Genomic DNA, 19,838 nt, shown 5'->3' with positions numbered 1-19,838 from the left:
TAAGCTACAGAATTTCACTTGTTTCACCTTCCTATCTCTTCTCGTTCCGCAGTAATGGAACAATCCATGCCATCCAGTGGTGACGTCTGGTTGAAATAGCGGGCTATCATTAAATTTCTGACTGCGGAAGATTGTGCGCCCAGGAACATTCATCGCCGGCGACGAGTCGTACATGCACCATTACGACTTGGAAACGAAGTGTCAGTCGATGGAGTACTGCTACACGTCCTCTGCTCCGAAAAAAAAAAAAAAAAAAAAAAAAACTCAGTTGTCCCACCTGCTGGCAAAGTGTTGTTGAGATTTCTGCCTCATCCTGCCTATATTCCAGATCTTGCGTCCTGCAACTTTTGGCTCTTCCTCAAACTTAAAGATCACCTTAAGGGCCAAAGCTATAGTTATGACAAGCAGGTAGAAGCAACAGTTCGGCAATGGCCACCAGCAACCACCACAACTCTTTGCCGACGGCATGAAAAATCTTCTTTCGCGTTGGCGAAGTGTGTTACCCACAATGAGGACTATGTCGAAAAATGATGCCAACATTTGTAGCTGATACTGCAAGCTTTCCACTGATACCTCTATCGGTGTTATCTGTCAAACACATATAAAGGTATCATCTCGGAAGCATTAGTTTCTGAATCACCCTCGTATTATATGAAGGTAAAGATGCTCGTTCACTGTTACGTGATAAATTAATGGAGTGGAGTCCATAATCTCCTTTCATACCAAGTTAAACAAGATGATATAATCCCTTGCTCCAAGTATGAATAATGATTACACGAAATGGTCCAACATAGACTTAAAAACTCATGTCAATGAACACAAATAGCATTTATGTACAGGAGAAAAAACACAGGCACATAATAATAGAATTTTAGTCTGGGCAGCACAGCAGCAGGCCAAATAGAGGTTGAACATGGCAAAAGAACAAGTTCACACCATTATCTTCACACACCACATACGGGACTCATCTCATCTGCCTCACCCTTTTTATTCATGAACAACACCCTGTGAAGCACGTCCGCGAAAACTGATTTCTTCACACGACACTTTCAACTTCTAAAATAACATTTTATTTTATTTTATTTTATTTTATTTTATTTTATGAAAATGACCCAAAATCCTTCATGCCTCATAAATATTACCGTTGTGATACCATGCGATACGGTATTCGGTAATGTTGGGACGCCTCCTGATTTCACTTGGGGGGGGGGAGTGAGCTTGCCTCAACCAGTAGTGATTTTACATTCCTCCGGACAAAACTTTCAATACGCGGACAATGAGAAATAGTACTGCGAATATACTGCTAAATCAGTGTTGCCACCCTGATCACACGATATTATCGTACGTAGTATTTAAAATTATGTTTTTGTCTTAAAATTATCGTACCTTTTGTTTCCAGTATCAATATCAAGCTTTATTATTATTATTATTATTATTATTATTATTATTATTATTATTATTATTATTATTATTATTAAGAGGAAACTAACTCGAACGTTTCCAGCTAAAACTATATTTAGCAATCTGCATAGAAAACAAGATTGACGTTTAATTCTTTATCAGTCTACCGAAAATAATTCTGTGATTTTCCTTCAATACTTTGTATCTTTATTTCTGAAAAGTTATCTACATCAAGTACTAGTAATTACCCCTTCTTGATCGAGTAGATAACGCGAGTTTCCTATGTATCTAGTCCCCGGTTTGATTGGAGATGGGACCAGCTGCCTATAGTACAAACACTAATAATGACTTGGATCAGTTTTACATAGAGATGCAAAAAAGCCGGCTTTTTTGAATCGATGGTTTTTTTCACATAAAAAGCCGGCTTTTTTGGGAAAAAAACGAGAATTTTGGAAATTTTGGCTTTTTTCAACTTCATGATTTTTCTATCTAAATAGCTTTCTTATAGTATATTCTATAGTTAGGTAAGAATTCCATGACCTGAATGTGATATTTCGCTCTGAAATTCACCATCAAGATGGATGGAGCACATGTTTTACGAATTAAAGCTAACATGAAGAATGTAGTATTTGAGGGTAATTTTAGAGGCTATTTAACTTTATTTTAACTTTTGAGTTATCGACATCTTTATTCTTCTCTAGTTTGTCATCCGTGTTTCATTTCTAAGAGCTTTTAGTACTCTAGCTTCTAGCGCAAAAGTTAAACTTGCCCGTTTTTCTATTTATCCGTCAAAGCGTACGTTTTTCAATATATCCGTCAAACCGTACTTCCACATTTCTGTTATACTGTAGCTGTGAAGTGATTTAGCAATAATTTTCCGGACACAACCTTGAATACCAATTTATACAAATAATCAGTAGCGGATTTAGGAAAGTACTTTAGGAGGGTTTTTTCTAATTGTTTCGTTTCCCAAAAGTCCTAATTTTATTTGGGAAGTGCTTGAAGTTTATGAGTACAGGCATAACTAATATTTCGTTTCGTTTATATGTTTAGCAATAATCTTCCGGATACAACTTTAAAAATCATTTTATACTCAGAATCAGTGGTGGATTTAGAAAAGTATTTTGGGAAGGGTTTCTTACTAATGTTTAGTGTTTTTAAACATTCGTAATTTTTATTTGACGGGAGCTTAAAGTTTATGAGTAAAGGCATAAATAATAGATATTTCGTTTGTTGCAGACATTCCGTAACTTTGGGGAACGGGCTTCAGTCGGAAAGACCGCCCCCCTAACCTTCGCAAAACCATCACTGCTGGTAATTAGTAATAATAACGATTTAAAAACAATGAAAAAGGAAGTCGCCCAACTCACAGTACACGCACTATTTCTACATTCACAGATGGAATGAAGAAAAGCTTTGTCAGAATGGTCGAATGCTGGTTGAATCCCGGACTTCCCGATAGAAGCGCAAAAGCTAATCACTCAGTCGTGTTTGTTGTGCAGTTGTATTTAGCTTAACTTAAATATATTCCGTAGTTTTTTTTTTGGGGGGGGGGAGTTCCGTAATGATATGTTGAATCCCTCTTGTTAAAAATTCAGAAAACTTGAGGATTGGGTAAACTGTGATGGTGGTTCTATAAAACTTAACTGTAGAATTTCAAGAATATACAGAACCAAAAGCTCTAGATGTGCAGCCTTTAAGTGTATCATATAAATCTAAGTATTTCTCTTATGTTTTATTTTAATTTTATTTTGTTTCAAAAACAGGGTATGGAATATTTTGAAGTAAAAAAATACTACATACTATTTTGCTAGTTATTTGTGTATTCTTTAAAAAGAAGTGTTTACTTTTAGGGTTGGCTGGTTAACACCAACTTTTTTTTTTTTAATAACTGGTTTAAACCACAAAAATAAAAAGAATGAAAAATGCGAATCGTGTGAACTTCATGGTAACGTTTCCAGATATCAAACCACCTGCAATAGTTTTATTTCCCTTTCACCTTTTAATCAAGGTGTCCCATGTTCAATTCTCGGTCGAACCACAAATCTTCTTTCATGCGTAACCCAAGTAGCGGTTCGGATGTCAGTTTAAGCGAAAGTCTTCTCCTTGATAACCTCGGTATTTCGTAAGGATGTTAAGCTTACATGTACGAAACAAACCAAATTGTATATTTCTGCATGCCTAAATGCGTGTTGTTTTATAAAGAAGCCAATATTGCTTAAATATATTGATAGAAATTGGCAAAATTTATCGATTGCCTACGTAGCTTCCAACATTAGCTTGGATTGGACTTTCAATGATATCTACGTACCGGTACTAAATTTGTAATTTAATACCTCAGTTTTAGCGTACTGATTATGGTACGTTGACCTTTAAATTTTACATGCAAAGCAATAACAGGATTTTCCCGTTATTGTCTTAATTTCAAGCAATGACGGGATTTTCTCAATGGCTAGGGCGGGAGATTCTCAACTTAAGAAATTTACTGACCGCACTTCTTTAAGCTTATGGGAGTTTTTCCGGCATAACCCCGCTGTTGCATAATAACACCAAGGCGAAACAAACTTATTTCTGTGAATATGTAATATAAATACATAAAGCAAAAAATCTAAGTCAAAAAAGCCTGGTTTAAACCAAAAAAGCCTGGTTTAAACATCCCCCAAAAAACGGGTTTTTGTCATTTTCAAAAACAACCACGGTTCTTTCCAACTCTGCTTACTTTTGTTACTTACGTATATAGGAGTTTAAAAAATTCTTATTATATACATCGGTTAATCCTGTGGAATTCATAATGTAAATATGTTGAAGAAAAATTGTTTGAAATATTTTTTCGAAATTCATAGTTTATTTTCGATGTTTTATATTATTATCAGCATCAACCACTAATTAAATGATTTTTTGTGTTATAGAGAAGCGATACAAAGTCTGTTTTATCAATTTAAAGCAGTATTTTGAAAAAAGCCCAAAATTTCCAAAGCAAAAAAGCAAAGCAGAAAAAAACGAGTTTTTTTTCCAAAAAAGCCGTTTTTTTTTTCCGAGCCCTTGCATCTCTAGTTTTACAGTATGTTCAGAATGTATGCTGAATTGCAGAGATCCGATTAACCAATTAGCTAGTGATAACAAACGTCAGTAAACATGTGAATTGTTTTTGTGATTTTAAAGTATGGTACACTTAAAATGTAGTTAACAGTGTAATGTAAAAATATTTAAATTGCTACTCTATTAAAGGTAATTTACCTACATTATTTACATTCTCGAGGCAATAATCACTTTTGTAATGTTTTGAGTAATATTGTCACACACGTTGCAAAATTTGTACTCTTTTTCACGCAATGAATAGAATTTCTTCCGAATTTCAAATATCCCCAGAACTATCTCTGCATTTTAGCAGGTGTTATTAAATTGTCGTATACTTTCCTATTATCGTACATCAGCTATCGTACTAACAATATATCACAGAACTTTAAATAATAATAATAATAATAATAATAATAATAATAATAATAATAATAATAATAATAATAATAATAATAATAATAATAATCTCATTGATGGAGGGGGCTTTTGAGAGTTCGTCTTACTACCCGGAATGCAAAAGTTGTTTGTTTTATTTTAAAAATATACACGGATCCACTCGGGAGTGAAAAGTCCCCCTCCCCCCTTCCGAAGAAGCACAGGTCCTAGTGCTCCAAAAATCCGGTGAGAGAGAAAACAAAATCTTTCCAGGAAGTCCTTCCTGGATCCGTTCCTCTTTGAAAATTACAGCAAATTTAATTGTTAATTTATTATACGTACGTAAGAATAGTATTTTAAAATTATGTATTATTAAAAAAATAAGTTTTTACGTAATAAATAAATTTTGATACTTTATAAATATTTATTATTTTTGTATTTTTTAAATATTTTTATTACAGTAGAGATAAAAATGTTACATTTTATTGTTTTCTGCATTACTTCTAGGAGAATAAGTTTATGAAGAAATCAGATGTCTATTTCATTTACGTCCCAGGTGTTTATCTCCTAGCAATACTGTTCTCGAGTACGTTTCTGACGCCATTTTTACTGGAAACAATTAAGAATTTAAAAAATAGCAAGTTAGCTAGGATCGTAATGAAAGTGCCATCCCATCTAGCACTCATCTGGGCAATCGGATGGCCAGTACCAATTTCCTTATAGGCTGTCTGGTATTTACATCCAGCCCCAAAAGAATTCCCGAAAATCTAAGAGAATAGGTAGATTGAGCAGGATTTATACCTTAAAAACTTAATATTTGGTGTAAACAGAACAAAACAGCAAAGATTTCATTTTCTGATACTGGAATCATATTGCTAATTATATACACGACATTTATTAGAATTTTCTAGAACGAATGTTCCTATTTTTCAACCAAATATACGCATAAGTTCATTCTATTGGAATCCTGCTTTTCATGTGCTAAACATGGCCTTATAGGTTAAATCTCCAACTAAACAAGAATTACTTTTAACTAAGCAGATGTTCAACCAAAGGGCATCTGCCTCATTTCTCGTTGTCACAAAAGCTTTGCTTGATTTTGTTTCCATGTTGTCTGCTCTGACAACTTGCCTTCCTTTTGGAAAACCGCTCATTTCTCCCTAATTATTCGAAGCAATCTATTATTTTCACATTAGCTACGAAAAAAAAAAAAAATCGAAACATCTGGTACTACATCACACACACAGCATGCGGCGCTGCAATGGATGTCTACAGTTTTTTTTTTTTTTTTTCCAACTTGGCAAACGCATTGACTGATTGAGGTATTTGAAACTGATTGAAAGCATGTCATCCGCCCCCGATTGTTGACGTGAGTTCACGGGTGTTGCTCTTGTTGTTTTGGGAGGGTTTTTTGAGGTTGAGGCAGACATCAACGAGTCAGACTCACAGCTCCACGAGTCGCTGCATCCTCCACATGTTCCAGCAGCTCTTCCACAATTGTTCCAGCGAGCAGACGTCGGATCTACAGAGGGAGGGGAAAAAACACAAAGTTAGATGGGTTCACAAATTTCAACATTTCCCCCCGTTTTGTCTCTTCGAAAAACCTTGCGATGACAAACACTCTTCTTGCATGTCTCCATTCTGATGTTGAAAGAACACTGTTGTGCTGGAATTGAAGAGACATTTGCTATAATAAACAATCACCCCCAAGATTTTTTACTAAAGGTAATTTTCTTTCTGGTACTTCAATTGCAACTTCAATACTCACTTTACCTTACCACGAGGAATCCAAAATCCACCACGTGTCAAATATATATCAAAAGTTCCTAGCAATATGTGCTTCTGGTACTGGAAATGATATATTCAGAAATATATCTAATTACTTTATAGAAAAAAAACTAAGAAAATAATGTTAGTTCTATATTACAGAAGTATTGAACAAATAAAAAAATAATGTAACGCACAACTGATATACCAGTATTAGTTCTTTCGCATGCAGCCATACACTACGTTCGAAAATGAGAGAAAAGTTAGTGCTTATATTTTACATAGTAAAACCCAACATTAAAGCCCGCAACAAGAATTAACTACAGCAAATTAGTATATGCAAGTTTTCTCCTTGCTGAAAAAAAAATCAGTGAAAAACTAGCATTTCAATTACTTTTTTAAATACAAGTTTCCCTTTCGCAAACAAAGAGCCTTTACAGAAAGGACAACAAAAGTATTCTAAATTACCAACTTTCCTTCCTATGTAGTTTGTCTAATTTATTTCTCATAATTATTTTGTGTTTTGTTCTATTACTCACCACTAGGAACTCGTTCTTATCAACTCGTTCGTTGCCATCTGTGTCGAACATGTTGAAGGCAATACGAAAACCTGTTTGAGGCTCTGGAAAGAAACAAAACGTATTTCATTCGCTTTATACAACTCTCCTTAAAAATATAAATACAAAACGAAAGGGAACCTTACTTTTTGATCTTTTACTAAAGAGACTTTCCAACTCCCGTTTTTAAAGTATTCATTTTCGATGAATGTCTATATTCAGATCATCAGATTACTAGTAAGTAGAGCTGCGATTCTGCAGTTGGTCGAGTTACGAACTTTGTGACTCGTGGTTAAACTGTACCGGATTGGGTGTGATTAACGAAAAAAATTTTAACTCTTATCTCGGAGTTTGTGTGTGGATGTGTGTGTGTTCACCGGAACTATTAAAATCTGGGAATACATCTTCCGCCTTTGAATAATCATATATGAAACATTGGTTACGGAAATAAATAAATAAATAAATAAATAGAATGCAAATTTGAAACTATCGTAATTGGCATGTTCATCACAATCGCAACTCTAAGGAAAATACAAATTTAAAAACTCAGCGGAGGCAACGAGGACTGATCTTCCCAGCAGCAGTGGTTGTAAGCAGTGTTTATTCCAGACATGTTTTTTTTTTTGGGGGGGGGGGCACTGCCCTTGCTTCCGGAGCTCTAAGAGTGCCCCCCGAACGAGACCAAAATAATACGTCTATAATATAATAATAAATAAAATAGTACCAGAAGTGTCCCCCGGAACATTTTTTCTGAAAGAACAATGGTTGTAAGCAAGAAGAAACCATACGTACTCTGCCTTTTCCGTGGATGTTCATAGCGTTTCTTCACTTCTTTGCACTGAAAACCCTTTAGAACAAGATATTCTAAAATATAGTTTTAAAAATAGGCTTGATTTGACATTTTTAGCAGGACAAAAATTTTCTATATGTATATTATAGTATAGGCCTATATAGAACTGTAATACTGCATTTCAGTTTAACGTCCTACACTTATGCCCTTTAGGCCACGGAAGACGAATTATTAAGGCAAGTCAATGACGCTGGAAGAATTGGTGGAATGATAAAGTGGAAGGAAAGACGAGTACCTCGAGAAAACCCATAGACACGATGTTGTACACCACAAATTTACCTGGCCGGGAATCGAACCAGGGACCGCACGCACCATATATATATATGCAATAACTAAAAGTTATTTTTTCTAGTCGTGATGATGATGATGATGATTTTACGAAATTGAATTTTTCGTTAAAGTATGTGTCTGAAGCAGTTACAAGCTATAACAATGGAAATCAGAGATCTGAGGGTTACAAAAATATATGTCAATAGCAATATAATTCATTACGTCTAGCTCTATATATAGAGAGCTTGCAAGTATTAGCCAGCCAAGAAAATGTACTAGCCAGACCGTTTTGCAGTCACAGTGTTTATACTAGCCAAATGTACTTTTCTTGCCGTGACTTTACTTTCTTTCCACTGGCGAGCAGGCGAGTGATCTTTCAAGCTATATATATATATATATATACGAGTGTCTGATAACAGGTATTCGTATGTTCTTTGATTTTTAACTCACCCCGAGATAGATGAGTACGCACAGTTCTCTCCCGGAGTGCGCTATAGTTGGAAAAAGACTACTCGTGACCCAGAGACGACAATACATCGTCATACACATGGCGAGTATCTGAGGCTGCCTCGCTTTTTATCTTTGTCTCCTCACAAAATCTATTATTTTCTTCCTTGTTTATGTGCATCCATGTATCAAACCATTGCACTGGAAGATAACTACAGGATTTAACAATATAAACGCGTCAGAATTAGAGAAAAGATAAATGTATGTTTCTTTTTCTTATGAGAGATCGTCGAGGTTTAAACTAGCTAGCTTTTGAAACATGGCGTTTAGAATATGAGGTGTCGCTGAGACACAGAAGTATTGTTAAATATTTTTTGTATAATATATGTTCAAAAATCACTGTATTACTTCCCAGTATGGGAACACGAATAAACATGAAATTATATTTCACATATTCAAGATACGGTGTGTTGGTTAACAAATGTCAAACTGGTAATCAAACAAACAAACGTTTCACCTCGAATACTGGACGTCATTAATCAATAATAAATTTCTGGAGTAATGATACAGAGCTGATATTTTGGCTATTACCGGGCCATCGCGTCTAGCTGGGTCTTCGGGTCGGACTGGGTCTGAGAAGCAACACCCAAGCGTGGAAGAAAGTCTTAATCCAAGTGACCCATTCTATCACAGGTGAACACGACAAATATTCACTTACCAATTCGGTGCCCCCTGTTCGATTTCCGGTGGGGCTGACTTTTTTCTCATTCTACTCAATGCGGCTCAGATGTTCACTTGGCCTCTGTAATGGTAACCTTGGGGAGGAGAAGAAGTGGCTGAAGCGCAAGTCATAGGTCGGGTGGATCAAATTTTCAAGGTGGGTGGTGGGTTAGCACTACGTGACCTACTACTACTATGACCCACCATTCATTATGACCCACTGTGACTCGTTTGTTGCTAAAAATAGATTTTAAAAAGTCCTACAAACACAAATGTTCCATTGTCAAGTCTGTTACGAATATACTTTTAAAACAAAGGTTAGCTTTATTTATTAAACACAGTGAAAAAAGAACTAAAATGTTAACGGTATACTTACTGGTAAGTATAGAGAGCAAGAACAAATACTCTGTGTAGGAAATTATTCCTGAAAATAAAAGAAAAGAGAAACATTAACACAGCTTCTACTTAGTATCTTAATTAGTACACATTAGGAATTTCTGAATTATTAAATCGAACACAAGGATTCAGTATTTAATTGTTTTTCAATATAAAAAACATTCCGTAGTATGGAGGGATGTTGCACCCTTCAACTTTAACTTGCCAGTAGTGTTTATACAAAGTTTCTAAAGTTCGCCGCAGAATTTCTAACAAAAAATAAAGTTCATTAAAGTAAAACACATACCAATTATCCTTAAAATAGGATCAGTTTTATGTTGTTTCCACTGGAAAATTGTGTTGTATGTACGAAGGTAGTCCTAAAAGTACCCGATCTAACAAAGAAAACACGAAAAAATGGGAGAAAATTCTTTATTTCTCAATATAATCTCCTTTTAGTTCGATACACTTTTCCCAGCGATATTCAATAGCTTCAATACCCTATTTATAGTAGTGATGGGCAAAACATTTTTTTATATAAAAACCGGTTTCTAGAAAAACCGAAATCCGAAAAATCGACATTTCGGTTTTTCCAAATAAACGGTTTCGGTTTTTTGTCGAAACCGGTTTTGGTTTCCTTCAATACCAGTTCGGCTTTCACCGAAACTGGTTTTGATGAAAACTTTTGGAAAAAACAAAATTATTTCTGTGGAAACGGAATCGGTTTCCAGAGAACAACAAAACACTATTCTGGTCAGAAATAGAATTTTTGGAAGAAACAGGAACCGGTTTTGAAGAAAACCGAAACCGGATCCGGTGAAAAACTGAACCAGTTTTCCTAAAAAAAAAAACGTAAAACCGGTTTCTGTACGCACCACTGGTTTATAGTAAGAACCGTCGAGCTCTTCAAATCAGCCATTAACAGCTGACTCTATCTCTTCATTGTTGGCAAATCTTTTACTACCGACCTGTTTTTTCAAGTCTGTAAAGAGAAAATAAGCCGTGGGCTCTAAATCTGTCGAATAGGATCCGTGAAAAAGCTATTCAAAATTTAACTCATTGATTTTGGCCATTGCTATAATGGATATGCGAAATTGTGCATTGTCTTCATGAAGCAACATTTTCTTTTTTGCCAAATGCGGCCGTTTTCTCTTGATTTCATCACTCAAATGTTGCAATAAGTTTGCATAATATCCGCGCCATTGATTGTTTTTCCCTTTTTGAAGATAATCAATGAAAATCATCCCACGTGCATCCCAATTAACTGACGCCATGACCTTGCCAGTAGATGGAACTGCCTTCACCTTCCTTAAAACCGATTCCCCCCTTTTAGTCCATTGTTTTAACTATTCCTTCGTTTCAGGTTTGCAATAATGGACCAATGTTTCATCAATGGTTATGAAAAGGGATAGCCAGAACCGGTTCCTGGTGGAACCGGTTTTCGGGTCTGAACGGATCCGGTTCTAGAAGATCCGGTTCCGGAACCGCTTTTTCGGATCCAGGTCTGAAACCGGATCCGGAACCGGTTCTGAAAACCGGATCTCCAAGAACCGGTTCCGCTGGAACCGAAACTTTGTGACCATCCCTACACTAAACCCGAGCTGCTGGCAGGCTGTGAACAGTATGCTAGATGAAATGATGGAAGCGACAGGCAGGCGCCCAAGCGGCGGCAGCTTGTCTCATTTGGCTACATAAACTGGGTAACTGGCAAACTCATTGGCTAAACAGGCAAACTGGCCAACTCATTTGGCTAAACACCCACTGGTGGACCAAAATTTTTTTCTGGGGTCACAAGCGGGTCTGGGCGGGGAAGCCACAAGCGCATGGTCCTCTTTGCATTTTTTTGAAGGTGAACTTTGTGCCTCCTTTACGGGTCTTTCGGATCCAGGTCTGGAACTGGTTCCTAAGATCCGGTTCTGGAACCGGGTTTTCAGATCCAGATCTGGAACCGGTTCCTAAGATCCGGTCCTGGAACCGGGTTTTTAAATCCAGATCTGGAACCGGTTTTTAAGATCCGGTTCTGGAACCGGGTTTTCAAATCCAGGTCTGGAACCGGAACTTTGTGGCCATTCCTAGTTATGAATCGACGCAAAACTCGACTTTATTGCTGTGAAACATCGAAAAACGCTCGACTGTAACATCCTCAACACGCTATTCGTATTCCATTATGAGCAAACGCGGCAGTCATCTTGCGCATTTTCTGTTCCTGCTTATCTTTTCTGTTTTCATCCTACTTTATTTAACTTTACCTGCATTGGCCGCAACAGCGAGCAAAGGCTCCGTCCCATCAATATCTGATTGACAGGCCATACTTCTCCAGAACTGTAGGCCCATTATTTCTGATTCCGAACGCCTGCGGAATGAATGCTTCCACATGTTCTTTTCTATTCCAATTACCTACTCCTACACCAAAAAATTTTTGTTTGTGATTTACGGCCTTCCAGAAAAAAGTGGAAATTCTTAAGTGTTCGGTATTCCCCCTCTCTCCCTTAATCGTGGGACGTCAAACTAAAAGATTCGTTTCACTGTCAAAGCTACTGGGTGAATACAGAATATCGAACCCAGGACCATAGCCAATAAAGACATGAATGCTCGCCATTCAACTATCAAGAACAGTGTTAAACGAAAACAAAAAAAAAAAAAAAAATGTTGAACAAGCACAGAAAGACATCAATCAAGTACACTAAGCGTTTCATCTTAAGGCAACTTTGAAATATTTTCTAAAGAAATATTCTCTATTAATAGACAACGATAAATTTTGCATTTAAGAACCAGTGAACAAGTATTAAAATGTAATTACATCAACAAACAGCCACCGAACAAAACAACGAGAACCGGCTGTGGAATCTATTGCTTTTTAACTAGATTCAATGATTTGTGAGCTTTCGTCGTGGAATTAATCAATATTTGATTGGCAAAATACTCATTTTAATTGTTTCAATAGCGCTCTAAATAAGACGCCCGTCTGCAAAACAGCAATTACTGCCTAAACGGACTCGCTGTATGACACACGATTTGGCTAATCATAGAATAAGGGAAATTATTCTTGTTAAAAGCTGTGACGAATAGCTGCTGACAGATTCATGAACGAATTATTGCTTTGGACATGGTAATAGCAGTTAACAACCAGGTGAGATCTGCTTACACACGCCGACATCTTTGTATTCACAGAAATTAAGTCCGTGACAGGCATCACAAGGAAAGATTGCAAGGCCTAGCCTTCGCTTGCGGGACGAATAAAAATTCTTTCTTTCTATATATAAAACCTAAGAATATGCGTAGCATAAATATGTGTAGATAGTTCCAAATAAATTTTTGCATACCTGCTCTTGTCAAGTGAATACATTAATAGATGAAAGAACTTATTGTAAGTACAGCACAGTTTCGGGAATTCGTTTTGCTATTTATCCCGAGTCTCACACAAAGACCCGAGCCCTGACAGAACGGCAATTCATTTCCGGTGCGTATTTGAAGTCGGACAACAACGGACAGTGATACATGTAGCAAAGTTATATTAATGTTTCCTTCTTGATTGTTCCAGTTGAATTCTAAACGTTAGACATCTCTTTCCATTCTTTCTTATATTAAAGTAAAGAACTAATGCTCATACTACTATAGTGATCGTGGGGAGTCGTGAAGCTTGGCTTAGATTTATCAATTTCAGCAACCAATAGAATGCGAGCGTATGTCCCGGTTGTCAATCCCCAGATTCCTCACCCATGAAATTTTGCCAGTGTCGTCTCTCGGCTTATAAGAATAACATCTGCTGAGGGTACAGTGTTGTAGGATTGCCACTGAATTTCGTTTTGTTGTTATTGTTGTTTTATATTTTTGCTATTATTGTTGATATCATTTAATTTGAGTAGTTGTTAGTTTTAGTATTATAGTTGTTTAAGTGCTGTTTCTTTTTTCGCGTGTTTGCCATGTCATCTACCGGTAAGTTCGACAACGTTGTTGGTATACTTCTCCTATTTCACTTTTTCTGAAGTGTCTGTTCGGAAGGCAGGTGTACGAACTGCACCGAATTCTTCCGATGTATATCACATGTGAGGGGAAAACAGTTATATGATTCGCGTAGAGCCCAGGCGTTATAGTAAACAGTGCCCATGGGTGAATACATTTCTAATTGAGCTTTGTACAAAAACTTAAAGATGCTGAATCGAATAGAACTACTTTTAAACATATTTGTCTCTTCATGAGGTCATGAGAAAATAGACCTCAAATTTGTAGTCTTTGACATACTGCTTATGGCAATGGTACAAGTGCCCAGTTTGGATACTTTTCTAATTGAGCTTTTACACTAATTTGAGAATGGTGAATTCAAGTGGAACTGTTTTTAAACATGTATGTTCAGTGTCAATTAAGTACCTGGCACCTCCATCATGTCAAGTTCTGCTTATACAGGTATAGGTAAAGCTATATATACAGGAACGTTCCTGTCACTGCCAATTTTTATTATACGAGGGCCATCCGGAAAGTGGTACCCGTTTGCGCCGCATGAAGCGCTGACGACTTGGGGAGCCGCTGGACAAGGTCAAACCGCGTCAGTAACTTGTCTGCCTGCTCTGTGCGAGGTTGCGTGACGCTAGCAGTGCCTGTGTTGTGTCTCTGCTCGTTTATAATGATTAAACGAATTGAGAACCCCGCCAGTTGTAAAGTGACAGCCGTGATTGAATTTCTTAATGCACGAAACGTTCGACCTTGTGAAATTTATCGCCAATTAGAGGAGGTGTATGGAGACAATGTGATGGACGAGTCGTCTGTTCGGCGCTGGTGTCGCAACTTCAACCTGGGGAGGGGGAGTACACACGACGAGGAGCGTTCAGGGAGACCATCTGTCATTACAGACGAACTGCTCAGGTCAGTAGACGAATGCGTGAGGAACGATCGGTGCGTCACAATTGATGAACTCTGTGAACATTTTCCTAATGTGTCTCGAACAATTGTTCATGAAATTGTCAAAGACCGTCTGCGTGACTACGTATCTCAATACGCTGGCGGCGGAGGACTATGACGCTGGAATACAAAAACTCGTCACACGGTATGACAAATGCCTCAATTTGCTTCGTGATTATGTGGAGAAGTAGTGTAAAGTATGCTCTTTCCAATAAAAATGTGTATATTTGTTAATATGTACTGCTGTGTGTCTATTGCACAAACGGGATGGCCCTCGTACAATCTCCCTATTATAAATTGTGTAATACAAAATCACTCTAATATAAATAGTTCACCAAATTGGGTAAAGAGTGGTATCCCAAAGCCCGAGCACCCTAGAGAAGGATTTTCACAGAGCTCCGAGCAAGCTAAGTAGACTGAGGTTAACAGTCCCATAAAGCTCTGAGCAATCTAAGTGGGCAGGAAAGTAGTCCTAGAGCTCCGAGCAAGCTAAAGAAGTGGAGATGACCAACCAAAAACTGATAATAGTTGCTGAGCTCCTTTTAGTTTTATGGTAGCTCTAGTGTGATGTTCCTTCGTTGTCACATGACCACTGGTGTCGCTCGAGTCCCTGTTGTCTGTTACTGTAGTAACTCGTAGGTGAACACAGATGGTTAATGTTTATAAATATGAGCACGTGTTGGTTGTTAGTAAATAGAGACATATGCGCGATATTACAATAGGTTTATTTATATCTTAACTTCGAGGTATTTTTTCTCGTGACAGTATAGACGGACAAGTTTTAAAATAGTTCCATTGGATTCAACATACTCAAATTAGTGTAAAAAGCGTAATAAGAAATGAATCCAATCAGATGGGCAGTTTTTTTTTATCACTGACACAAGCGTTAGTGTTTAATTCAAAATAATAATAACTGCAAACACACAAAGAAACAAAACTTTGTTCCTACACAAAATTAGGGACGATTCGGAGACCAGAGCAAGGCGATTAAAAAGATTGCTGCAGAATAATTTGCGAGAGTCGATTACACCAAATTGATTTCAGTGGTATTGGCGATTTTCGGTGCTAGAGTGATACTATGCTATTTGCAAAGTGGTTCAAACACTAACAAACAAACATTAAATATTAAAACAGTATAGTACTGTAACGCTACATTATGATAAGTATACATCTCGAAGTTCAGTTAGTTGAAAATTAAACACAGTGTACTTTAGTTATATCATATTGGACTTCCAAAAAAAGTATTTGAAATTGAACACCCTCTGTAATAGTATAATTCGAATTTCTGATAATTCGAGGCACATATCCCCACTTTTATTTATTTACTGTTTTTTCAATGGGTGCTCACGCTCCGATACTTACAAGATAAATCACAATGTCTCGTATTATTATTATTTTTTCTCACACCAGTACACCCGTGATTCCCAAACTTGGGGAGGGGGGTCTCTCTGTACAGTATGAGATACAACAGGCTACTGAAATAAAATGAACTGTTAAATTGTGTTTAATCTGGAAAGATATAAGTTTTTGTCTTGACGATTTTTACTTCAACTTAATTGTAACCAATGAGATTTTTTCCACTTCAAATGTGTTTAGCAATATTGTCGGAAGAAAAGAAAGATAAATATAGTAACGATTACAATCCAAACTCGAAAAAAATTTATCATTTGAATGCAAACTGAAAATGATTCAACTGTCTTGTAATTTATATAAACTCAATTTATATCAGTTTTTTTTTTTTTTTTTTTTTTTTTTTTTTTTGTATTTAAAAACACACACAAAGTAACAACATCGAACTCCAGCTTACTTCTAAAACAAATCTCAAAAACTAACAAATAATTATTCAATGTATAAATATTCCTATCTGAAATCAAACTTTGGATCACATACACTATTTTTTCTGGGCATCGAAATGTAATTTGGAAATTAATTTGAATGGAAAAATTCAATTGGAGCTTAAGCCCCGAAGCACCCATGTAATCAGCACCAATGTTCCGAGAGGTAGTCCGGATACCATCCAACCAGAGGCGGATCCAGGGGAGGGCAATCGGGGCGATCGCACCCCAGAAGACAAAACTTTCTTATTTAATATATAAATAAAACCCATTCCAGAGTTTAGAGCTCTTAAAAGTAGCTCTAAGTAGCAGTATTACAACCCACCGCTTCCCCCAGAAGTCCGCCCCTGCATCCAACTCGAATTATCGGACACCCTGCGGTAGCTGATGTGACAGAACGAAGAAATAAGTAGATAAGAAATGTGACACATCACGTACAAAAGGTTTTATCGTCACAAGGAGTCGATTATCAAAATTGTTGGGCTACAAGTTGCTTAAAATCAGCACTAGCCCGAGTATATAAAAAGAAGAAATTATAATTATATAAATAGACGTTGTTGATATAAGATCTGTAAATATACAGATATAAAATTAAGCAGAATTAAAGGGTTTTCAACGACCCGCTTGCCTATCTTCTGTTGGATCATTGATATGCATAAGAGGAGTTTGTATACTTTCTATAACTGCACTGTTCTGTAATTTGCTCTTCATATTTTCCACTTCTTGCCTCAATTCCACTATTTGACTCTGACTATTACTTATCCTTTGATCTAACACATCCAATACACCTTTCACGGATTTCACGTCCTCGTGAAACGTCTTTTTCATATCAGCCATTCATGTACATACAATTTGCATTTTGCTGTTCATGCTTTGAAATCTGACTCTTATCTCTTCCATAAAGGATTGAAACAGAGTGTTGTCTGTGAAGTAGAGTCTGTCTTGTCTGTTTCAACAGTGGTTCTCTGACTACTTTGTACAGTACATCTTCCCTAGACTCGGAAGCTCTTGTTAATTGATCGGATATATTCATATTCTAATAAATCCTTTTTCTGTTACGTAGTAATTTGTACTCCGTTTTTCTTGTCACAAAATGAATCTCACAAATTTAGAAATGGTTTTGGAAACCTTTACTTCTGCTTCAAGGTTATCACAAATTCTCGGTTTGTGAGGTACCAAATAAAATAATAACTATTTGTTACTTATATTACCCGGTTCATGAAATCAATATTTGCGAGATTAATTCGTTGAAAACCTTTTATTATACATTAATTCTGCTTAATTTTATATCTGTATACTAACAGATCATATTTCAACAATCTGTATTTATATAATTATAATTTCTTCTTTTTATATACTCAGGCTAGTGCTGATTTTAAGCAACTTCTAGGCCGATACTTTTGTTGCCGTTGTAAAGCGTACAGTATACGATGACTGAAGTGTGAACTCAGGATCTTTAATATGAGACTGCATATCAGAACATTTGTTGCGGTCTTCGAAATTACCGACGTGGGAAGTGCAAACACATATTTACACATCTGGTCAAAAGTTTTGTCCCAAACATATACGAAAAATGCCAGTAGTTAGAAATGTATGAAAATAACCTAGCATTATTGTGAAACCCTAATGTCCTTTGTTTCTTCTAGATTGAAGATGGAATGGGAAAAGAAAGAGGATCATGCTGCAGTTTTGGCTCTACGAAAATGTGGACACCCTCCGACAATCATCTTTAAGTTACTGCAGAAACTTAATATTACACAGAAATTCGTTTATCGCACCATACAGTGATATAATGAAACATCATCTGTCGAGGACAAGCCTCGATCTGGTAGACCTCGCTCTGTTAGGACACCAGGTGTCATTAAGGCAGTGAATTCAAGAATCGCTCGAAATCTGGTCTTTAAGCAGAAACTCATGAGAAAATTTTCAGAGTTGAAGAACACCTCAAGAGACAGAATGATTGGGTGTGTGCTACAACATTTAAAAAGTTCCCCGAGTCAAGCGAGGCCATCACCTGCAACAGTTATGATTTGGCTGGATATGTCATACCTGGGTCCGACTGATGTCCATTTTTGACAAAAACGTGTGAAAATATAGGCCACAGTATACCAGGAGGGCATTCTCGACAAGGCAATGAAACCCCTTGGCACCACTATGTTAAAAAATAACTCCCCTTGGGCGTTCCAACAGGACTCAGCACCAGGGGACGCAGGTGGTTTCGTCGCAACAAAATTGCGTTTATCATCAACGAAGAGTGGCCCTCATCCAGCCCAGACTTAACTCGACTACAAGATCTCGTCCTATTGGAAGAGGAGGTGTGTGCTTAACCTCACGTGACTGTGGACCGCTTGAAGTGCATAGTGCAAGCAGTGGTTGACATAGATATGAATGTGTTGTGAAAATGTCTCGTCTCGCATGCTACCATGAAAATTTTGTTTCGTCTTGTTTAGTTTTGTGGGCAACAATGACTATGACGATGATCATTATGGACCAAGGGAGATGGGGAGGAGGGGTCAACGAAACTGTCCTTGACTTCCTGGTTGCCAGCGCCACGTACTAGAATTCTTTCCAAGCATTTTAACGGTACTGCATCACCTTGCCTTGTATCACTGGAAGACTGAAAGCGTTGATTATGTTTCGAACTTTTGGCGATTTTCTTGTGCTACGGAAATGAGGATTTTGGAAGAGCAGCATGCATACATCAAATTTTGTTTTAAATTGGGCAACTATATATACAGCAAATGCTGCAGGAAGTGTATACAGGGAAGAATATATGAGCCGAACCCAGTGTTACGAGTGCTTTCCGAGTTTCAAAGCAAGGAAGAACATCTATCGAAGATGTTGCAAACACTGGACGCTCATCAACATCATGCGATAATTCACGTTCAGAAAGTGCGCAGTGTTGTTTGGGAAAATTGTTGTTCGATTGTATATGGGAAATAGTTGAGGAAGAAGAAATTAACTAATAGTCCTATCATATGATTTTTGTCAGAAAATGAACATGCAACATGTTCCTGCAAAATTCGTTTTACGGTTGCTAACAAATGAACAATAAGAAACTCGAGTAGAAATCTGTGACGATTCCAATAACAGGTGAAGAGACTTGAGTCTATCCCTATGAGTCGAAACAAAGGCACAATCATTCCAATGACTGCGAAAATCTTCGCCCACCTAAAAGGAGCACGCCAAAAACGTCTATTGTTTACTTTAACTTTCGTGAATACGTCCTAGTGGTCAAACCGTCAACGGAAAGTGTGATTGAAAAGT

General features: G+C 37.0%; 1 protein-coding gene across 2 annotated transcripts in view; it reads right to left on the bottom strand.

The window, feature by feature from the left end:
- Positions 1-19,838, bottom strand: part of MICU3 (Mitochondrial calcium uptake 3) — a 330,518-nt gene that overhangs the window by 86,025 nt on the left and 224,655 nt on the right. For both annotated transcript variants that reach the window (XM_081752946.1, XM_081752947.1), the window contains exons 4-5: positions 9,842-9,889; positions 7,161-7,243 (exon numbers count right to left, since the gene is read on the bottom strand). In XM_081752946.1, coding sequence (XP_081609072.1) covers positions 7,161-7,243; positions 9,842-9,889 — 131 coding nt within the window. The remainder of the gene's footprint in view (positions 1-7,160; positions 7,244-9,841; positions 9,890-19,838) is intronic.

Source organism: Thermobia domestica, chromosome 3 (genome assembly GCF_964235325.1).
Source record: "Thermobia domestica chromosome 3, izTheDome1.hap1.1, whole genome shotgun sequence".
NCBI lineage: Eukaryota > Metazoa > Arthropoda > Insecta > Zygentoma > Lepismatidae > Thermobia > Thermobia domestica.
This window is presented reverse-complemented; position numbering and strand designations above follow the sequence as displayed.